General features: G+C 39.0%; 1 protein-coding gene across 4 annotated transcripts in view; it reads left to right on the top strand.

Moving 5' to 3' along the window:
- Window positions 1–22696, top strand: part of Cacul1 (CDK2-associated, cullin domain 1) — a 59791-nt gene extending 37095 nt beyond the window's left edge. Inside the window, exons 4-9 of one of the 4 annotated variants that reach the window (XM_087578289.1) lie at window positions 369–464; window positions 2667–2769; window positions 8235–8324; window positions 11504–11582; window positions 17966–18009; window positions 18381–22696. In XM_087578289.1, coding sequence (XP_087434415.1) covers window positions 369–464; window positions 2667–2769; window positions 8235–8324; window positions 11504–11582; window positions 17966–18009; window positions 18381–18421 — 453 coding nt within the window. In that variant the 3' untranslated portion in view covers window positions 18422–22696. 4 annotated transcript variants of the gene reach the window in all.
- The last annotated feature ends 470 nt before the right edge of the window (window positions 22697–23166 follow it).

The raw sequence follows: 23166 nt of genomic DNA, 5'->3' as shown, positions 1-23166 counted from the left end.
TGTAACTGCTTGGCATCATTCATACCTCTGGTAGTATCTAGAGCCTGTTTTACCTCCTTGAATTCTCTGCCTCCTAATTCCAGGTCCTAATATAATTTGATTCCTTTAGGAAGTGGATTTCCTCTAATCCAATGGTGATTTATTAAAATCATATTTCTTAGTTAATTTGTTAAGGTCATACAGTTTTTAAAAGTGACTAAAATGTCATATAATAGAGTTTGGAACTAAGAAATCTGAACCGACTTTAGAGTGTAAGTATCTCCCCCATCTTAGATTCTTTGTGAGTTGGTTTGTATTACAGGGGTTGAAGAAGGACTTTTACCTGGTTTCCCAGAGTAGAGTACTGATGTTGATATTCTTCCTCACAGGCCAGCCCTCCAGACCTCTATATTGAGAGATTTAATATAGCTCTGGGTCAGTATATGGGAGCATTGCAGAGCATCGTGCCTCTTTTCATATATATGGTAAGTTAGAGCCCTTTCCCACACCATGCAAGGTTAATTGTGTTTTCCTTTACTCTGTTGACATTCCTGAGTTGGAGTACGATGGGTGTACTGAGCATGGTGTCTAGTCACCACCTTATTCTTTTTCACATCTAAGTGGAATAAACCAGAAATTGGAGGTGAGAAAGCTAAAAGGGCATTTCTTTTCCATCCCGCCCACAACTTTTTTTTTTAATTAAATTTGTTCTTTAACAGTTCCTACATGTATATTTTGCTTATGTTTGTCTCTAACCCTCTCTTCCACTGTGTGCCCCTCCCACACACACACAATATCCCCACAGGTCCCATTCCTACATACTTGCTGAGAGGAGACCTTTAAATCCTGTCAGGAAGGAGATTATTAGATGAAGAAAGCTTGAAACACCTTTGTTCAGAAAAATACCCAAAACAATAGTAGGTGGGGAACATTGTAGGAAATCTGTAAAACACTAGACACAGGTTTATTGTCTTTGATAATTAATTTTCATGGATTAGAAAGAAGTCAGCAATACTATGTTTTTATCTGGTATGAATTAGTTCACAGAATATATGTAGCATAAAAGAGGAAAAATATATCAAATCCCACTGTTAAATATAACTTAAAATTACTTTTTAAAAAGTGCTTGGAAATACTCATTTTTGATGAATAAAAAGAACAGAAACAGACCTATAATTTAGAGTAGAAATGAATTGCCTTGAAAGACTCAAATTTTATGTATAAAATTTCTCAAATTCATCAATAGGTATAAACACAGTCTAAGTGTATATATATATATATATGTATACATATATACATACATTTTTAATAGCAAAACATTGGGCATATTTGTATTGTCATCAGTTGGGGATTATTTTAACAATTTATAGAAAACAAGAAAATACACAGTTCAATGGCATGTTTCTATATTTTTGTGGAGAAAAGTCTCCTAGGTCTTAACATTAGGGTAAAAGAGCCAGGTACCAAGGTACAAGCAGTATGTACTCAAATGGGGAGAGGAGTGGTTCCCGTGCAGAGTGTTTGAAAACATGTTTCCATGTGATTTCTCTCTAGAATGGGGCCTATAAAGCTAAGCAGGGTCAGCTTTGGAAGGCTTTTTATTATACACCCATTGGCATAGCTGTCACTTTTAACCAAGTGTGTGCATCTTATTTTTAGACCCCACCTCACCCCCACTTTGTTTTAAACAGAGAGGAAAATACTTCTGAACTAAGAGAGTGAATGAAAAATTTGTTTTCATTCCCTTTGTGTTTTCTACTCTTTGGCATTGAGCTAGCATCCAAAATATGAACACATCTAACGGGTTCATAGTTTTCTTTAACTTTTACTAATCAGGTGGGAAGAAAAAGAAAACTTGATTCAAAGTGACTCTGATAAATAGGGAATGGCAATCCATCTTATTACAGACCTTAAGAGCAGGCAGTTCCCAGGGATGTTAAAGTGAGGGTTTCTATTTTATCACTTGCTGTACACCTTATATATAGTTCATCTTTTATTGGATGTAAGTGAAGAACTTTTCCTTCAATCACTGCTTGCTCTCAGCCTGATTAGGGTGTCTGCCTCTGAGCAGAGATGGTATCTAGAATTGGTACAGTGGCCATTACTAAAGGGCATGTATACGGGAACTCTTCTTAGTGGCTTCCAATACCTGCCTGCTCTAAGCTTTGGATGTTGAGGAGTGAGTGCCTTTCTCATTTGCCAGCATTGCCTTTTGATGTTGGTGATGAGAGCTTGTTTCTGTTTTTGTTTGAAGATTTATTCATTTATGATGTATACAGTGTTCTGCCTGCGTGTATGCCTACAGGCCAGATGAGGGTACCAGATCTCATTATAAATGGTTATGAGCCACCATGTGGTTGCTATGAATTGAATTCAGGACCTTTGGAAGAGCAGTCCGTGCTTAGGCATAGCACATAGTGTGGCTCTGTACTGTTACCATATTGTTGTGAAATTAATATTTGGATCTTCCAACCTCATGCCAAAAAGACCTGTGACTAGGAATGACTGGGTTTTGCTGTATGCTGGGCTTTTATTATTATTATTATTATTATTATTATTATTATTATTATTATTATTTTTAATCAATACGTTTATTCATTATTCCCTAAAACAATATTTAGTTCTCCTGTCCATGGGAGTAATTTCTTTCCCCTATTGATATATAAAAACTTATTTTTTTTTTCCAGAATAAGTTTTACATAGAAACTAAGCTTAACAGAGACTTAAAAGATGACCTTATAAAACTGTTTACGGAACATGTTGCAGAGAAGCACATTTACAGCCTAATGCGTAAGTATACTTTTACTTCCTATGGGGGTGAAACAGCATTAGTCATGGTCTCCTTTTTCCTTTTTCCCTTCCTTCTCCAGCTCACTCTTAATCTTTCCTTTCATCTGAGAACATTGTCTTCTAAACTCCAATATTGACATCTCTAGAGCCATAGAGCAAGAAGTTGTTAAAGTCTACCTCAGTCTATAGAGAGAGTCATGACTGAACCTGGCTACTGTTCTGGGCCACTTAGGCAGGTCATTTATTGGACAGTGTCTTGTATTTGGCCTGTTCTGTGTTGCCATTTCTTTCCTGAGCAGGAGTATGATTAGGAGGGTCACATGTTACCAGTGACTTCTGAAAGAGCTCTAGGTGTCTGTGAAGGCGAGCACAGGCTCTCTCTGGTTTCTACTGTTAGTCTAGTGTGGCTGCTATTCACCATGTTATCAAGCTGTTAGCATTTGTAAAATATTTACTATGGCTGTTTAGATAGCTAATTAAGGTCCAGGTTTCAAGCTCAGTCAGTCTTTCCCAGTCCCTGGGCAACAGTAGGTAGTGTCTTTTCCTCTTTAAGGGAGTTTCCCTCTCCTGAATGTACTCCAGGCAAACTGTCACTAGTAACTCAGCACCTTCAGAAGCCCATGTTTTGGTCAGTACTCAGCAAGGCATTCTTTAGTATTCTGTAACTAATGTGGATCGTAGTTTATATTTTCTTGAAGACTTTCAGTTGTACTTAATTATTGTTACACAGAAGTTTTACTGAAGTTTACAAAGACATTGTTTTAAAGCTTGACCCACAAGCTCTTGTTTTCACTTTTGCTTTTAAATGAAGACAAGGATTTATATACTGGGCCAGTTCACTTTTGCAAGGCACAGTTTTCACACAATAATAAAGATGCAGTTGATATCATACCTCCCAGAGAGTCCAGAGTCCCAAAATAGGAGAATCATAAGCTCGGATTATAACACACATTATTATTTTTAAGACCAGTCAGATACTTTTATAAGATTTTTGTACATTAATTCTGAGACATTCCACTTGTTTTGGTTTTGAGAGAGGGTCTTGCTCTATAATCCAGGCTGGCATGGAAGTTTAAGAAATCCTCTTGCCCAAACCTCTCAAGTGTTAGACAGTAGGCACCAGCTTCTAGCCTTTGGTTATAGTATTGAATACTGACATTGTTTTTAGCTTCCTAGAGCATATTTTCTTCTTTGTTAAAATTCCATAGAGAAATGCTACATCTGGTAGAAATATGTATTTCCTTTCTAAATATGTCTTTATACTGCTAATAATATGGAAGCCAACTTTATTGGACACCTGGGAAGAATATTGAAGAGAATATTGTATTGTACTTAGATTGGGTAAGAGTACTTCCTAGTCTGGGTTTCTCATGAAATTGATATTTAAAGGCAGATATATCCTTTTCCTAACAAATGGAAAAAAAATCCTTAAGTTTTTATAAGTTGGATAAAGCTAAACTTATTAGATTATTGAACAGTTACTAGGTATTATACTTATGGTCGAGGACACAGAAAGTGACAATGGTTTGGGTCCCAGACAGGTAGCCCTGTAAATGTTTTAACAGTTGCACAAGTGATCATCACAAGGATATTTAAATGGATAATACACACAGTTTACATGTAGCAGGACCTGTTCTAGATTCTTTACAAGTATTTAAAGTATTACATTTGTGACACTGTAGGATAGGTGATCATTACCATAGAAATTGAGTCAGAGGGATAAAAATCAAGTTCAAACATTAGTGACTCAGGGTTTGTGTTGTGGCTCTAGCGGCTACAACAAAGCAAGTGAGTGTACCCAGTCTCTGTAATCTGAAAGTCTGAGCATCAGCTTCTGGCCTTTGGCTTTTACACATCTGGCATGCTGCTCTTCCATTTACTGTCATTTGGGAACAGTGGCTTCAGCCAGCAGCATCTTAGTTTACTGTGCAGTCTGGAAAGGGCTTTAGTGAAGCTGAAGTGACCCAACTGGGTCTTTCAATCTGTGGCTTACGTGACTGAGGTCTTAGTGTGGTTTTCAGTTTTCTCCAGCGGTGAATGTTTCAAGATTCAGAAAGTAGCAACTTGGAAGCTATAAATGTCTAAAGTCCTGGACTCAGAAAAAATTTCCTGCATTCTATTGGGTAAGCAGTCAGAGAACCTAGGCTCCTGGTGGTAGATCATGGATCCCCATTTCTCAAAGGGAGGTGCTTCAAACTAGTCTGGAGTCCATATCTGAAACTTAGAAAGCCAAGCAAAGTGATCTTGTGTGCCAAAACCAAATTGGTTCTCAGTGTGCTCATGTTCATGAATTGATGTTTTGTGAATGTGACGGTTGAGTGTCATCATTGTAGGTGAGGCTAGTTTTAACTCAGTGCTGTGCATGCTCATTTGTCCTTATAAAATAAACTGACTTACAGTTTTGGCTGGTAACAAAATTACTTTCCCTACAAATTAGTTTTCACCTTGAATTAAACTGAAAGGATAGCTAGGAGGTTTTATATTAATTAAAATATTGCTTGGTGCTGTATTGAGCAGATGTGACAATCAATATGTAGCAATTAGGTTGGACATTTTCAGAGAAAGTATAATTTGTTAACTTTTGCAGTTAAAGATAAGAGTTTACTTTGCAGAGTCAAATTACTATTTAAAACTTCTTAGCAGTCTACACTTTAGTTTTAGACCCTTGTAGTTTGACACTTTTTGAATTTATGTAGTTTTAGTTTTCATTTCCAGACCAAATTACTAATAGGACCCCTTGGACAATGAAGGTGATAAGATGGCTCAGTATGTTAGGTTGCTGTAGAGTTAAGTGAAGAGAAGTAGCTCTTGCAAGTTATCTTCTGACCTCCATACATGCAGTGTAGCATTGATGCGTGTGTGTGCATTACACACACACACACACACACACACACTATAAATGTAATAAAAATTTTAAAAAAGAAAGCCCAATGCAACATCATAGCACTAAGGAACATTTGAAACATCAGAGGAGCTCAGGACCTAATGTCACAAGATAGGGAGAGTTAAGGACTAGACTTCTGCCCCTGGGCTTAGCACCCTATGATTGATGTATATCTGAGTAACAGGATTGTTGATGGGCACTGCTCTTTAATATATGGCTTTCAGAAGAAACCAGTTACTAAGATGACACTTTTCTAGTACCAGTCTATGTAAGACCAGTGTCTTTGGTCGCATGTTTGAAGGAGGAGCATGTACAGGGGGGGTCACAGGGAGTACAAGTCACAAGTCTTACAGCCTCTTCTGCCATCAACTAGCTCTGTGATTTTAGATAGGGGTACATGCATGTGCGTGTGTGCGTGTGCTATGTTGGGGTTGCTGCTCATCTAGTTTGCAAATAACGAGAAAGGTGAGCACTTACTGGGTTCAGTAACCACCACTCCACCCCAACTCCAAACACGTACCCATTGTGTCCTTAGCAAGTCTCAGTTCCTTAGGGAGGAAAAAAAAAGCCGGAAAATCCTTTAAATTTAAATACTTTATTCAAAGAGTTTTGAGAAGAAGGAATGTTAGCAAATTATTAAAATATCTTATCCACTCTTAATAATCCTTTCTTTACAAATTAGAGGTTTTATTTTGCTTTATTGAGATGGAGTCTCTTGTAGCTCAGGGTGGCCCGAAACTCTTAAAGATGACCTTGGACTTCTGATCTTCCTACTTTCACCTTCCTGGTTTGTATGGTGCTAGGGATCAAACCCAGGGCTTTGTACATGATAGGTAGGTAGGTAAACACTACATCAGCTTCCAGTAATATTCACTCATGAATATAATTATATCCAGTTAGTTCATTCCAAATTGTTTATACCCATTTCATAAGTCATGCGTGTTTTTAAATTTTGCTGTTTCTTCATAGCTGTCAGGTTAACATAGAAATTATGGTAGAGCTGTTGGCAGACATTAGGATTTAGCCACAGTTTTGAGTATGTGGGTGAGCGTGAAAACCTCAGGCATTGGTCAAAAATTAGGAATAGGAGAAAACGAGCACTTACAATTGGGGTGCATGCTGAATACCCAAGGCCTTCAGAATATAGAAGATTATTTATTCAGAAATTCAGTTTTCAAATGTATTTTAGAGTACTATGATTTTTAAGTTCCCATTTATCATCTTTGAAATTTGTCATTCAAAATTAAATTCGTTATCTGTGGATGATGAGATGGGAAGATAAGCAAAGCAGCCCTGGGACCTTAGTAAATCCCATGGAACTTCCTGTGTCTGAAGTTACCAATCTTTGAAGGAAGAAGATACTACCATTTATAAAGACACGGATAAAGAAAAACAGTTAACTACAAATCTGGTTTATATAAAACTCTACTATTTCTTTTTCTTTTTTCCCCCCTTTTCCCTCTTTTGGTTTGAGTAGTAAGATAGTGGATGTTTTGTTTTTTGCTTTTTGGCTTTTTTAATCTTTAAGAGAGATAAAAAAATTACCTGTTTTAGGTCAATGATTCTCACTCTGTCCAATAAATAGTTGAATTAGTGTCTGTTAATGATACAGTCTAGAAGTGTTATTGAAGTGTTTTAAAAATGTAGTAGGTAATATAAAAGAGAGTTGACTCTGTTCACAGTTAAAAGTCAGGGTTAGCTTTGTTGTTGCCATAGTTAGCAAAGTAGAAAAGGTGAATTGTAATCTTCTCTGGCTTTTTGTGTAGGAAGTTTTTTTTGTTGTTGTTGTTTTTTGGTTTTTTGTTTGTTTGTTTTTTTCCAAGAAGGTGAAGTTATGGCATTTGTGAAAGTAGGCTTTGATACAGCTTATAAAATTGATGTTGGTTGAGTATCCCTAATCTGCAAATCCAGAATGCTCAGAAATCTATAATTTACTGTGGTTTTGAGAGGGAGGGGTCCAGTATGTAGTTATGGTTGACCTCTAACTCAAGAGAGCTCTGCCTGCTTCTGCCTCCCGAGGGCCAGGATTAAAGGCATGTACCACCATGTCCCCTGAAATCTGTAGCTCTTTGAGCATGACAGAAATTGGAGTATTTCGGATTTGTTGCACTTAGGGATGCTCACGACTTGTGATCCAAGCATTTTGGAGGAGGGTGATTGGAAGAAAGAAGGGTCAGGTGTTGTTTTCTTCCACTGAGGCACGTTGAGTGCCCCAGAGCTGTTACTTTGGAAGGCCTCTCTTCTCTCAGACTCCTCTCTCTTCACTGCTTTGCTTGTTGCTGCTACAGCAAACCAGACAGGCTCTTGTTGTATTGAGTGCTGTGCTGAAGCTTGTGTAATCTTGTGTATAAGCTCTGCTCTGTCTCATGCTGCTCTTTTCTTGTGATATTTACTCATTCAGCCTTAGAAATACTAATAGAACTTTTACTGTTAGCAAGTGTTACATGCTCTTTTCTTTTTTTCCTTTATTCTTTTTCATTTGTGTTTATTTTTTTCTCTTCTGTTTTTTTTCTTTTTCTTCTTTTCTTTCTCTTTCTTTTTTTTTTTTTTTTTTTTTACCTGTTTTTTCTTCTTATTCCAGCTTTACTTTTAGAAGCCCAGTCAACACCATTTCAGGTCACACCTTCAACTATGGCAAATATTGTGAAAGGCCTGTACACTCTCAGACCAGGTAAACACCTGTCATTTCTGTTGGGATTGGGCTTGTGTTTCTATTTATTACAGCCTTATCCGAGAGGGCAGTTGTCTTTATGCTTCATGAGGCTGAATGGCAATTGGGATTATAGTAGCAGAAGTCCTGGAACTCAAATCAGAGCGGAATGTTGGTTTAGGACTCACTTGGAACTATTTTCTACCAGTAAAAAGCAGTTGCTTTGGTTTTTGTAGTACCTTGAGAGAGATCCACAAAATAATTGGCTGCATACACTTACTGGGAAAGATGGTAACACTCATGCACACCATCATTTGTGATGCTGAGGCAAGAGTGTAGTGAGTCTAAGGCCAGCCTGAACATGCAAACCTCTAGACTATTGCGGAACAAAGAAAGAGAAATGAATTTCATGTTTGGTCTTAGTTTTGTCTTTGTTGTTATGCAGTTTCTCCTTCATTCCACATCGTGAATATGCATAAGAATACACACTCAAATTACGTTTTCTAGTGCATTTACATACTTGCAAGGGATCTAGAACAGTTGATAAAGGGAACATACGTAAACAGTGCTTTTATTTACAAGCAAGGCCTATAAACGACCTTAGTGTGCCTATCTCATAGTAAAGGGAGGGTTAGATGCAAAGCGATAAGAGCCTGTAGTTGTCTTCCTGCTATCTAGCCATTATATAACATGTCCATAGGGGAAGTTTTAGAAATTTCAATGCAAAACATTGTCCTACGGTCAGTAAACACAAAGGATGCTTTAAAAACAAGCAAAAACAAACAAGCATACCAGAAATTACTGATCTGTGAAATTTGGTTATCTAGAGATTCAAAGAAATAAAATGTGAATGAAGGATGTTCATCAATAGTAATAACAATGATCAACATTTTAGCTGTAGTTACTCACCACTTGAATTTCATGATTATTCTAGTGAACCCATAACTGATGGTAATTAGTTTAAAAGACACTTTAAAATTTGGCTTGCTAAAATAAGAACCAAGTGAAACTGGTTAGTAAGGAAGTAGAGTCAAGAAATAGTCTTTCTGAGACCGCTATAAAATGATCGGTGACATGTGATGTTCATGTTTATGTAACTTTGGCTTTGGTCTTAAGCTGTATTCTTTGTTACTTTTAACAGATCATTTGTATAAAATAATTGTATAACGTTGCAAAAATAATTTACTACATGTTCTAGTAAGCTGGTATTTTTCTTTTAGTTTTTCTAATATTTGAATTTCATTTTTATAGTGTTATTAAAATGCCTCTTGAATATTTTTTGTATACTAGGTTATGGATGATGTCTTTCTTTTATGTTGGAAGTCTTCCCAGTGTAATATGACAAAATCTGCTTTCTAAGGAGGCAGGTTTATTAGTCATGGCCTTTTAGATATGCAACAAAATTGCAGAATAAAGCTATTATCACTGTGGGCAGAAAAAAAATGTAGGTGCCTGTTTATCTAAATGCTGTGTTATCCAGGTTGGACTCTTGAATAAGATTTATATATACGCTTTGTGAGGAAAATTCTGTGTTTGAGAATTGTTCTTTTCAAAAGATGAATTTTATCACAGACTAACCTTTTGCTGCCCTAGGTGCTTTCAGAGAAGTTATTAAACATGTTTTGACATTTCCATGTCTTGGCAGTACCCATTATGTTCCTGGCCTAGTAAAATTCTAGGCACCTGACAGATAAAGGTTGGAATATTTCAAAGCTGAATTTTAAGTAGAGAAGTATTTCTGTCACAGGTGTCCTTGATGTTAGCCTTTCTATGCCACAGTTGAGTCTCCTTGGGAGGTTTTCAACCTTAGATTCCTGCCCCGACCCACTGGCAGTTTGAGTTTTTAGGAACTCAACTAGAACCAGCTTCAGCTGTCCTACCCTGCTCTTTTTCATCTACTGTATACACTTTTGTTCCTTTATCTTTATTTTAATGACTAGAATTCACACCAACTGCTGGAAGGATTTGGTTTCTGTGCCTCAGATGATTGGCTAGTCATTACCCATAACCCCCTAATGACTTTATAACACCACATGCCAGAGAGGCACACCACTGAGCATTTGTCATGATGCTGTGCAGCAGAGGTATAGGCTGGCTTGCTCCACTCCCTACACTGCATGCTTCCTTAAATTTAGCTCTTCTCTAGTTCGACGTTTTTATTTTCCCTACTTTGTAACTTGCCATTGGCCCACCACTATACAGCATCAAAACTGTGTCCATTTCATATTGCAGCTTTTCAAGTGGGCGTTTGGGCTTACAGAGCATTAATGTATTCGTGGTTTTTTCAGTATAAACAGTCACACAGGTTAAAGGGGAATCTTGAAAGCCTTAATCTGAGATACTTGGAAAAGGCTGAGCAGAGCTCATGGAAAGCCTAGTCAGGAAAGCGAGGCATCAGTGCCATCCCTGAGTGGAGGATCAGTTTGCATGTGTATTAGACCTTGCATAATAAGTTTTAATATTTACAAGCCTATTTCATTCTCTGGGTTTTTTGGGTTTTTTTGTTTTTTGTTTTTTGTTTTTTCAAATAATCCAGTTTTACTCATCCCCGAACCTGACATTTTTGTCATGTCCATTGAAAAATATATTTCCATGACCCTCTCCTTTTTTATTTTCTATAGATTATTCTTTTGGTCTCATGATGACTACGCAACTTTTTTTTTTTTTTACCTTTATTGTTTTGCTCCCTCTCCTACATGGGGTTGTAATTCAATTGGGATTGGGAAGATTTTATTTCCAAAGCATCCACTGGTCCTCTGCCTCTTGCCTCTGAAGTGTGGTCTGGGCAGCTTTATTGTTTGGAGTAGGGCGCTCCCAGAGCTGGACTTCGTCAGGTGCTCCTCTCCTCTCCACATCCTTCCACTTGGAATTGCCTGGTCATCTCATTTGTGTTTTTGTACAGCTTTAGAATTTTTTTTTTATAATATTTACTAAAAAGTTACAGATTCAGTTTTCTTGAATTAATAATGTAAAAATGTCCATTTTCTTTATAATTTTAGGTATATTTCTGTATGTTGATCAAAACAGAGCTACACTAGGTTTTATTATTTGGTTTAATTCAATTTTTTGTTATTTAAATAAACTTGCTTGTTTCATTTAAATTATCATTTCCTTGATGAATCATTTATTTTCCTTGACAGAATGGGTTCAGATGGCTCCGACATTGTTTTCTAAGTTTATTCCAAACATTCTGCCCCCAGCTGTGGAATCTGAACTTTCTGAGTACGCTGCCCAAGATCAAAAGCTTCAAAGAGAACTCATACAGAACGGTTTTACCAGGCAAGTTGGCTTTTCCTTAGTGACGATTTCTTGTTTCTCTAGGCTTCTGGCTTGGCGTGCTGCTGAGTGTCTTGGGCAGAGGAGTCCCTGAGAGCTGGGGTTGCAGGCTCCTTACTGTGGTGGAAGCGCTGGTTTCTGTGTGCATTTGAAGAATGGGTAGTTAGATGACAAGGCTCTTCTAGCTTAGAGTTTCTCACATTAATCCTGAGCACAACAAAAAACATTACTGAAACATTAAAATTAATTATTATGCATTTTTTCCACTAAACTTTCTTTCATGTTTTCTCTAAATCTAAATGTTCTTTAAAAGTAAAATATCTCTATAAATGTTCAGAAAATTTGCTTCCCTTGCTTTTGGAGTATGTTTTATTTTCTAAAATGTTTGCAATTCCTTATTGTGCCCATACTCCAGCAAAATCTGGAAAAGTATAGTTCTTTTTTCTTTTTTTCTTTTCGTTTTAATATTTAAGTTAAAATGAATTAGTATAAAAGTCAGGAAATCAGTCATTTAGGGATATACTAGTAACGTTTATTTTCATATTTTTTACGTTTAGTTATCTTACCTATCTTCTGGTATCTGAATACCTTCCTGATATTGAGGGAAATCATGAAAAAGACAGGGATGAACATTCTTCTAAACAATTCTAGTGCCAAACTGAATTTCAAGAAAACAAAAAAAAAAACCCTCCCAAAACTGCCTTTACCGGGATCGATTACTTAATCTGTTTTAGGTTAAGAAAGTTTTGTTGTTATTGTTCTGTGTTCTTTGTTGGTCCACAGATGATGAGGACGATGGTGATAGTGATGGTGATGATGATGATGATGATGGTGGTGATGATGGTGATGATTACTAAGATTTATTGCCTTTTTTTTGGTCATGGTAGCATCTTGTAGATATGAGGTAGTAGACCTCCCTCCCTTACACAGCTTGTATCAGAAATGTCAGTGCAGAGAGGTCGTGCTTCAAATGTGAGTGGACGGCTTTTCTTTGAGATTGAGGAGTCACTTATCTCCTGATATTATTAACTAGGGTATTTATGCACAGAGTGAAGCCATAGTGCTGTATTTTTGACAATTTCATGGGTGTCTTTAATGTATCTTAATCGTAGCCATCTCCCCATTATCTGCCATACTTCTCCCTTCCAACTTCACGTCCTCTTTTCATTTTGTTTCAGTAACTCAGAATCCAGTCAGTGCTGTCCATGTGTACATGGGTGAAGGTTTTACCTCCTGGGGTGTAGGTAACCTGCCAGCAGTCCCCTCCCCCCAAAAGTGACTTTGCCTCCCCAAGCATCCATCAACTGCCTCAGCTAGAGGTGGAACCTCAGGAATTTCTCCTTCACATATTCATCTTTAAATAATATAAGAATAAACAGTAATTCTTATTTCTACTTGTTGTCTACCTCAACCGATTAAGTAGCTATTATTACTAGATTTTTTTATTCTAGTATTTGTAATTATAGATACAAGGAAACATAAGTGTTCCTTTATTTATTCCCACCCAGCCCCGCCCCAAGTATTCTACTGTGTGTCAATTTAGATTGTTAGACATTTTACTTACTTCTTTTTTCTGGAGCTGGGGACCGAACCCAGAGCCTTGCGCTCGCTAGGCAAGCGCACTACCGCTGAGCTAAATCCCCAACCCCCGACATTTTACTTACTTAACAAGTTACCTCACTGGATCATAAGTAGTTTTTTGGTAATACAGAGTTGCAGCTGGCGAAACAAAAATAAGCCTAATTCAGTGTGTGTTGGATGTGTATTTCAGAAATAGCTTGGCTGGGTTGAGGGTAGATTTGATTGGAAGTGTGATTAATGCTGCCATTTTCAAACGCTCTAAATGGCCACTCCTGAGCCCTGGGGGTTCATCCGCAGGCTCTCCTGGCCCCATCTTGGAGACTAGAATAAGTGTGGAGCTGCTGGGTACATGACTCTGTCAGACTTGGGTTTGGAAGAGATGAATAGCTGACTCTGGACACTATCAGACAGTATTTCTTTTTCTTTAAAAGGACCACTGTAGTATTGTGCCCAAGGCCAACAGGGTCAGGGAACTGTCTTGGGCTTTGCTGTAAATTAGAATTTTTATTACTCATAATGGGATTCTTGAAAGCTTTTTTTAAAAAAATTAGGTAGTATTTTAAGATGTAGTAAAATTGAAATGTCTGTATCACACTTAATTGGGCCACTTTTATAATTAACACCCTGTTGCACCTCTATTGCAGGGCTTAGCTGTCCTGCCAGCATTTCAGTAATGACAGATGCTTCTAATAGGGTTTGAAGTTTATGGCCTTATACTAAGGTAGTCCCCCAGCTACTCTGTGAACTGTTCTAGCACTGTGGCTTGGCACTCCTATTCTGATTCAAGAGAAGTTCTGTCCCCTTATTTCCTGTTCCAGCTACTGGCTATCAGTCCTTTATTTTAACCAGTCAGCAGTATGACAATGTCAGAAATCTCTTAGGTTGCCTGACCTTCCTGTTTTGGGAAGGTAGGGAAGGATCGTATAGAAATGACAGTACCAACATAGTGTCAGTACCTAGCCCCCAGCCTCTGTAGTAATCAACAATTGAGAAAACAGAGACACCTTAAGACAGTGTAAGGAAGGTCACCCCAACACACATTTACTGTGAGGATTGTACTCTGCCTTATAAATAGTTCTCACAGATTCTTTGAACAGAATAGGCCCTACCAAAGGTAACCTAGAACTCATTCTTTAGGCTTGCTGTCACCTGTCAGAAAGGATGCCATGCTTAGCCTCTGTAGAAAGCCTATCTCTGCTTGTGTCATGGACCTTCTGTGTAATGCCCTGTCACTCTAATGTTCCCATAGTCATTAGCTAGCTAGGATCATTTAGAGAAAACTTAGTTCACTAATGTGAAAGGGGAGAGAAACTCAAAACACACAGACTGTTAACACTTTTACTGCTTATTTGTCAGTTTTATTTCACCAGTGTTCTGAGCTCTGCATTTTGTATCAAAATCTTGAAATGTTTTTTACATAATATGCAATGTCTTCAGATCTGTCCTCTATAGTGGATCTTTAGGTATATGGAAATAGAAAGAAGACTAGAATAGACATAGTAAGCTAAAAGCATCGTAGCCCCCCCTTTAAATTTTTTATTAGATCTGTTTCTTTACTTACATTTCAAATGTTATTCCCTTTTCCAGTTTCCTATCCATAAGCTCCATCCCTTCCCCTCCCTTCCCCTCCCTTCCCCGTCCCCTATACGGGTATTCCCCCCATACTCTTTCAATCCTTCCTCTAATTCCCCCCAAGGGGGTCTTGTTCTCAGTTCAGTGGTTTGCTGCTAGCATTGACCTCTGTATTGGACATGCTCTGGATGTGTCTCTCAGGAGAGATCTATATCTGATCCCTTTCAGCATGCACTTTTAAGTTTCATCAATCCTATCTAGTTTTGGTGGCTGTATATATATGGGCCACATGTGGGGTTCCTTCAGTTGCTGCTTTAAACTTTGCTTCCATATCCCCTCCTATGGATATTTTTTTCCCCCTTTTAAGAAGGAGTGGGAACATCCGTGTTTTGGTCATCCTCCTTGAGCTTCCTGTGGTCTGTGGATTGCATCTTGGGTAATTCGAGCTTTTGGGCTAATATCCACTTATCAATGAGTACATACCAAGTGTGTTTTTCTGTGATTGAGTTACCTCACTCAGGATGATATTTTCTAGGTCATTCCATTTGCCTATGAATTTCATGAAGTCATTATTTTTGATAGCTGAGTAGTACTCCACTGTGTAGATGTATCACATTTTTAAATCCATTCCTCTGTTGAAGGGCTAATATCCAAAATATACAAAGAACTTAAGAAGTTAGATTCCAGAGAGCCAAATAACCCTATTAAAAAACAGGGTACAGAGCTAAACAAAACATTCTCAGCTGAGGATTATCGAATGGCCAAAAAGCACCTAAAGAAATGTTCAACATCCTTAGTCATCAGGGAAATGCATATCAAAACAACCCTCAGATTCCACCTCACACCAGTTAGAATGGCTAAGATAAAAACTCAGGGGGTTGGGGATTTAGCTCAGTGCCAGCGCAAGGCCCTGGGTTTGGTCCTCAGCTCCGGAAAAACCTCGGGTGACAGCAGATGCTGGCGAGGATGTGGAGAAAGAGGAACACGCCTCCATTGTTGGTGGGATTACAGACTGGTACAACCATTCTGGAAATGAGTCTGGAGGTTCCTCAGAAAATTGGACATTGCACTACCTGAGGACCCAGCTATAAGATGGCCCAACATACAACAAAGACCCATGCTCCACTATGTTCATAGCAGCCTTATTTATAATAGCCAGAAGCTGGAAAGAACCCAGATGCCCTTCAACAGAGGAATGGATACAGAAAATGTGATATGCCTTTCTCTCCTGTAACTGAATTGGTTGGGGAGAAGAAGCAGGTTGGTGTCGCTGTCAGAAATTACTCTGTGGAGAGTAAGCTTATTGGAAACAGAAAACAGAGGGCCTGGGCTAGAGTGACCATTAAGTCCTGACAAGCATCCCACAAATAAAATATTCCATCTGAGAAGAGGTGACCTCGGTTTCTGCAATACAGTAGTACCTTGTAAAGATACTGCTGTGTTTTGAGTCAAGATGGTGGCCCCTGTATGTGGCCTTTTTCATTTCATAGCTGAGGACAGTGTACAACTGGCAGACTTCACAAGTCAGGTATTCTCTTTGGCATCTACATCAGCTACTTTGTTCTGTCTGCTGTTTTTCATACCTGCATTTCAGCCTGTTACTTACCCATCTTCTATTTTTTTAACTGATGAGAAAGTAGGAATGGATGCTTTGTTGTAGAGGTCCCAGACATAAAGTTGTGCATCTTTGGTTTCAACAATGTATGTTGCTTGTCTGGCTTTGATAGGTCACAAAGTTGGATATCGTCATTTTAGGCTGTTCAGGGCTATTCCTGGAAAACACAATGGAATTTTTTCTAGATGCTCATTGTAAAGAATTTCAAGTACAAAATGTTAATGCTGTGAAGACAGAGAATGAAGTATGATGTGGTATTGGCCTTCAAGAGGATAACTGAGCTGAGGAGAGGAGAAAGAGAGCTCTGTGAATGCCTTGGGGAGAGAGTGGCAAACAAGAAAAAGATTACCAGCCCCAAAGTAAGCTGTAAAATGAGGTGGGAGAGACAGGCCAGAGCCATGACACTGGACTGGGAAATGAATCGGAATTGATTTTGAGCTAATGGAAAGCTATGATGGGTTTTAATCAGAGGTGCGAACTATCTTATACCTTTATATATGCTCACTGTTGCTCTTATCAAGCATAATAAATAGCAAGCCTGAAGATGTTCTGAGGATGGAGCTGGACACACACTGTATTGTGCATATGGTAAATTTCAGTATGTGTTTAATGATGAAGATGCTGGTCCTTCAGATCTCAGAAATCAGAGCTGCCTATAAATCCTGGGGCCACAGAGCTGGTATGATTTGCATCTTTGGAAAGAGGGAAGAATATATATGGAGAAGGAAAAGTGCTCTGTGACAGTATTCAGCAAAGCCAACAACAATGGCAACAATGGGTAGGAGAAAGGTCAGAAGAAGCTAAGAAAAGGGTTCAGGAAAGATGGATAAGTTGCACCCTTGGTTGATTGACAAGCAACTGGTGCCATTACTACTCATTGCTTAAGCATTGGAGTCCAAGTTAGTGTCTGGGAAGCCAGAAGTGGGATTCATGGGAGGCTTATGGCCCATTCACAACCACTCTTTTTTTTTTTTTTTTTTTTTTTTTTTTTTTTTTTTTTTTGGTTCTTTTTTTTCCGGAGCTGGGGACCGAACCCAGGGCCTTGCGCTTCCTAGGCAAGCGCTTTACCACTGAGCTAAATCCCCAATCCCCTCACAACCACTCTTAACTGTAGTACAGACCTTGACCACCACTAGGCTGGGCATTGTATGTGAAGATTTGTTTTCCACCACAAAAGTCAGTCTTCAAGCACCATAGATTAGGACTTCCAAAGGCTTTGAGATTCTCAAAGTCTCATTTGGGGACTTGAGGGGAAGATTTTTAACCACCGTTTGATATTTAAAGTTTTGCTAGTTGATGCAGGTTACTAAGGATATTGTTAGCAGAATCCTGAGTTGTTTTCAAAAACATGTTAGTTTGCACCTGTTTCTAGTACTCAGTGCAAAACATCTTTATAGATGATCCTTCATCTAATAACTTTCTATATTTAACAGATATATACACCCTTGAGCTAAGAACACGCAGGGTAAAAAGAGTCAGCTGGTGTTCAGTGTTCAGGCTGTTGGGTTAAAACCTTAAGCATTTGCTGTTTGTACTATCATGAACATTAGTTTATTGCTTCTGGTGTTGTGGTAGACCAGTCAGCTCTGTTGACTGCTTTCTCTTTTCTTATCCCCAGAGGTGACCAGTCCCGGAAGAGAGCTGGAGATGAGTTGGCTTACAGTGAGTGATAATGCTTTTCCTGTTTCGATGGGATCGTGATGTGGGCCAGCTTCTAGGGCTTAATAATGGAGACCATGTGGTTAGGGGTATAGTCTAGATGGCCCAGCTTGGTCTGTGGAGTTGGGGTCATTCATTCCTTGGGCTTATTAAGCAGGTGCCAAGAGACCACCCAGATTCTTTAATCATACTCAGGAATGAGGTAATGCCCCAAGATCAGTTCTGGTGATATTGGTTCGTTTTCACTTATCTCAGAACTGTGTTGTTTTTTTAAAATAAACACACCAGGGGATAGAGATCAGGAGGAAAATGGACTTGCATTTACAGAGTGCTCTCTGTTCCTCATGGTTTTTCTTCTTCTGACTTCTTTTCAGACAGTCCATCCGCTTGTGCAAGTTCCAGAGGGTATAGATAGTGACTGTTGAACTACGTTTCTCCCGAGAGAAGACACACTGGAGCTACAGAAACTGTTCCAGGCACAGTGGGGCCTGCACCACTCAGGAGCTCTGTCAGAGGCTGTTCTCAGAGAGGATACCGGACTTCTTTCTTTGATTTTCAGTTTTTAAAAACAAGAACTAACAAAAACAATTGCTGCTAGACTGGGGGGTGATTTGAAGTGGGACAATCTTTTAATCTACAGAGCAAGTGTCTTGGAGAGCGGCCGTTGCTAAAGGGAAGCTCAACATTTGAATCAGCTTCCTCCAGAAATACAAGAACGAAAGAATCTTTTTTTTTTTAAAGCCCTCGTCTTGTTCATTTGTGGACTTGGAACATGGTGTCACATGTCAAGATATCTTTGCTTTAAAACCAAGCAGATATTACAATACAGTGTTTTCACCCATTCCCCAAACAATCTGTTTTAAATTCAGATTGGTCTATGTTTAGCAATTAGTCTTGTGGAGGAAAATGCTAACTGCTTTCACTATCACTTTCCCTGTCAATTCCCGTTTTCAACTGTGTGCCTTGAGCTCTGTGCACTTTGCAGCTATGTGACCATGTCATCAATCTCACGATGCTTCAAACTGGCCCACCAAAGCCTCTGTATGGCTTTGTGTTTGTAGCAGAACCTGATTGAGAAAATGGAAGCACTAGAGGCTGGTCAGAATTCACCTGTCTGTCCCAGCTCTCCTGGGGACCAACTCTTACTGAGTGGTTTCCATTCTGCTATCCCCTCATCTGATCTCAGCTTCAAGTGGGGTGGAGCCCTGGGTTAGGGCTATGATACTGTAGAGATTGCCCAACAGAGGGGGTTGCTCCCTTGGTCCCTCTCTGGATGAATGGTTTTAAAGCCAACTATGGTCCATCTCATTTTATTGGGTGTATTTAATACGAAAAAAGGTCAGCTCTACCCTGCATCTCGTAAACATCATGTTTGATATCAAGTGCAACAGGGAGAGTTTGCACTGTTGTTTGAAGGCTCCTTTCAGCTGTGGTAAAGTTGTATTACCCGTTTCCTACACCAACTGTGCTCTTTAGTTCTTCACAAAAGTCTGAAGCTTATCCAGTTGTTTTTCAGTAATAACAAAACTAGACATAGCAAGGAAAAAGTATTTTTCTTCTCAATTTTGCTTGAATGTGAAGTGAGCATTAGCTTTGTGCTACCAGGCTCCATCAGACAGTGATGCTGACCATTTAGAGAATGCACCTAATGCTACTGCTACCAATTCAGTGGGCAGTAGAGTTAGAAGTGGAACACCAGGGACAAGAACATTACCCAGTAGCAGTCCTGTGTTTGTAAACAATGTTCCAGGGGAGGAATAGTTAAGGGTTGACAGCTTGATTCTTTCAGGTACTTGTCTGCAGTTGGTAGAGTTTATGGGGGGTTTAATTGGCTCATTCCATTTGGGTTACATTGAAAAACCCTGAGTAGGGACAAGTGGGCTCTTATGGTCTGTATAGCTTTTTCTGCTCTAATGTCAAGGGAAATTTTTCATTTTATCAAAAAACCCAGTTTACTTTTCTGATGGAATGCTCACCACAAAGTTGTAAATATCATTTGGAAGTGGTTTCTTCTACCCAGCTTTAATATTTTTGACAATAGTAAAGTTGGAGCATTTCTTGAAACATAATAGTTTCAAGAATAGTTCATAATAGTTGAAACATAGTGGTTCCGTGTCTTAATTATGCCCTCCTGCTCCCCCAGGAGAGAGTGCTCTTCTTTCTCTCCAAAAGAACTTTCCCTATAAAAGCATTATATTAAATAAATTGGCATTAAAGTGGGTGCTTTTGTGTTAGTAACTCAAAGTTAGTCATACTCATTCTGCATTAGCACAAAATAGGCAGAGGAAAGCCTCTGAAATTCTCATTCTCAGAGTCAAAGCCTAGCACCACTTTGCTGGTACTGAAAGGCATGGGGAAAATGAGTGTGCTCCTGAGGACTGTGTCCTGGTGGTTTAGCAAGGCTTTACAGTTTGTAAACTTCAGGTGAAATTGACACTTCTTGTTAATTGAAGTCTTTACAGAAGTCTTAATCTCCAACTACGAGGAAATAAAATCTGTTCTGCCTCATTTTGTATTTCCTGGAAATATTTTCTTTTCAAGTGTACTTGTGCTCTTACCAGTACAGTTTTTCTACCCCTGCTGAGGACTGTTTTTCTCAATCAGATCCTTAACAGTCAAATGGTATAGATCAGTTAGTCACTGTAATATAGTTGATTTGGCTAGATGGCTAGTATGGTTTTATTTGCCTAAAAGTAGGCCTTTTAAAAAAAAAGAAAACCAGGTGGGTTATCTTCAAGTGATGGTTTAAAAAGTAAACGGATGATAGTGTTGAGAGACCATGCTCATTTTAAAGGTTGACCTTATGCTTAGATTATCTGGTGACCTGCTATCATAACTGCACCCTGACCTGACAAGAATCATTTTCCTGGGGGCAGAAAGTAGAATTTAGTGGCACCTAAGCAGGGTTAGCAAGAAGAAACTCTCACTTGCATTCACAATTAGTAATGATACAGTGCATTACTAAAACTTCTCAGTCTTTTATTACAAGTCACCTGTTCCCCTGTTTGCTAGAATGAAGTTGGTTTGAGTGTTGGTGAGACTGCAGAGGAATGGATGTCCCTGGTCATGACACTGCATGTCTCTGACCTGTCTAGCTGCTGCCCCCCTGTCGTTTACTTTCTGTCAGGTTGCAGATTTGCACACGTGAATGATTCCTCAGGAACAGTTTGCACACTCCTCACCTCAATATAGTCTGTACAGACCAAACAGCATCTAAGGTTATCAGCACAAGAGGGTTCATACACCTACTAGCAGAGGCCATGTGAGCTTGCAGGCAACTGGTTTCTGCAGGTAATGGGAAGAGGAGCACATAGTGTTTGTTTAAATGACCTCCCAATTCTCGCTGTAAACCAGAGTAAGAAACCTTCCAGATGGTGTATTGGGGCTGTGGTTTTTGTCTGTTTTTTCCTCTTTTCTGTTTTTCCTCATATATGCAAGAGGAATTGCCCAGGAGCTAAGATTCATCTGTTTATTAAGCTCTGTCCTTAAGCATTATTCAATGAAGTACACTAATCTGAGATAATAAGAAACAACTAAAAAGCAAAACAAAAACTGCATTCGCTATCCATCTGTTAGAGTTCATTTTTTAGTGTGTTCTTGAGCTTTTTAGCTTGGAATATTTATTTTTATCCAAGTGTAGGGCTCTTAAGAGGGGGGACGTTAAAATTCAAGGTTGGAATGTGACACCCTTAACTGACATCTGGAAGAAGTATTGACCTTTTCTGTTGGTGACTGCTTTTAGTAATACTGTGTAAAATGTTCGTTTTTACCAGAGGTTCAAGCAGAAGTCATAGGGGTTCATAGAGAAGTGGCTCTTCTGTGCTTTTGTTATCGTGTAGAAATTTTCCTTGGTTTCTGACCGCTAGACTATTTGGAAGGAGGTGCTTATTCTTTTCCAAAGGAAATGCTCCCCTCTCTGGTCCCCTGCTGCTTAGCTGCAGTCACTGCCTCCTCCCTCCTGCACTAGCTGGCACCTTAATTTAAACCTCCTTCCTGAGCCAGGGATGGGTCTGCCTCCTGGGTGCAGGACCTGTTACTTTACAGGACCAATGTCTGCCATGAAGATCTTCATTTTAGGCCTGATTCCAGTGTTAGAAGAGTGCTGCTGGATTATACCCAGGGAAGTTGTCAACAGGGCTCTTGGGTTGAGTGATTTGTTAAAAAAAAAAAAAAGAAGATAAATACTTTGGTTCTTACATGTTTAAATACTGTGATTGTACTAAATTCAGTGAGACTGGGTATTCTCTTAAAGGTGGCAGTGTTCTTGGTTCTTAGTCTTACGTCAGTGTTAACAGCCATCAATTTTCAGAGAAATTACTTACTTAAACATCAAGTCCTGGGAAATTGGCTCAAACAAATGCTTATACAAAATTTGGAGATCATGTGCAGGCTAACGGAGTTTGCCGCCCACCAGCATAGCAGAGTAAATGAAGCATTGCTGTCTGTTCTCCAGACCATTTGTCATAAGAAATGGTAGATCTGGCACTGTCCTTCACAGCTTACTTAAAGAACATGACTGAAGCACTTCCTGCGCTGGGGTACAAAGCTGTTGGCCTGGGCTCTCTCCTTATAAACATGGTGGATTCTGAATCACTCCTCTGTATTAGGTGTATATTCTCACTCTAAAGTATTGTGGTTAATGAAAAATAAATCTTGTACAGATGTCATTAAACTTGCTTTTTAAGTTTTGTGCAGGTGTCCCTGGACTTCATACCTGGTTTACTGTTGTAACATGGACGATCAGTTCCACTTACAGGGTGCTCTGTCACATGGTGGCTACAGCTCAGATACAGTCCTGACCACTGTATCCGTGACTACAAAACTTTTACAGTGCTGTAGGCACAATAGTATGTTTATAGATATGAACCATGGGTGTCTGTTTTGTGTATAGGTATATAGTGCATAGTATGAGTGTACTGTGGGTGTATCTAAGCCTGCTGTAGGTGATATGGTATGTGTGCGCATATTCACGGTGGGTGTATATAGTGTGTATGTACATGTACTGTAGATACAGTGTATAGCATGTAGACATGAATGTACTGTAAGTGTAGTGTGCGTACATGCACGGTAGGCATACATGGTGTGTGTATTCAGTGTGCTTTGGCATACATAGTGTGAGTGTACATATTTGCTAAAGGCATATATAGTGTACATGATTTC

Source organism: Rattus norvegicus, chromosome 1 (assembly GCF_021556685.1).
Source record: "Rattus norvegicus strain SHRSP/BbbUtx chromosome 1, alternate assembly SHRSP_T2T, whole genome shotgun sequence".
NCBI classification, from domain to species: Eukaryota; Metazoa; Chordata; class Mammalia; order Rodentia; family Muridae; genus Rattus; species Rattus norvegicus.
The sequence above is the reverse complement of the archived record's forward strand: the minus strand, read 5'-3'. Positions and strand labels throughout refer to the sequence as shown.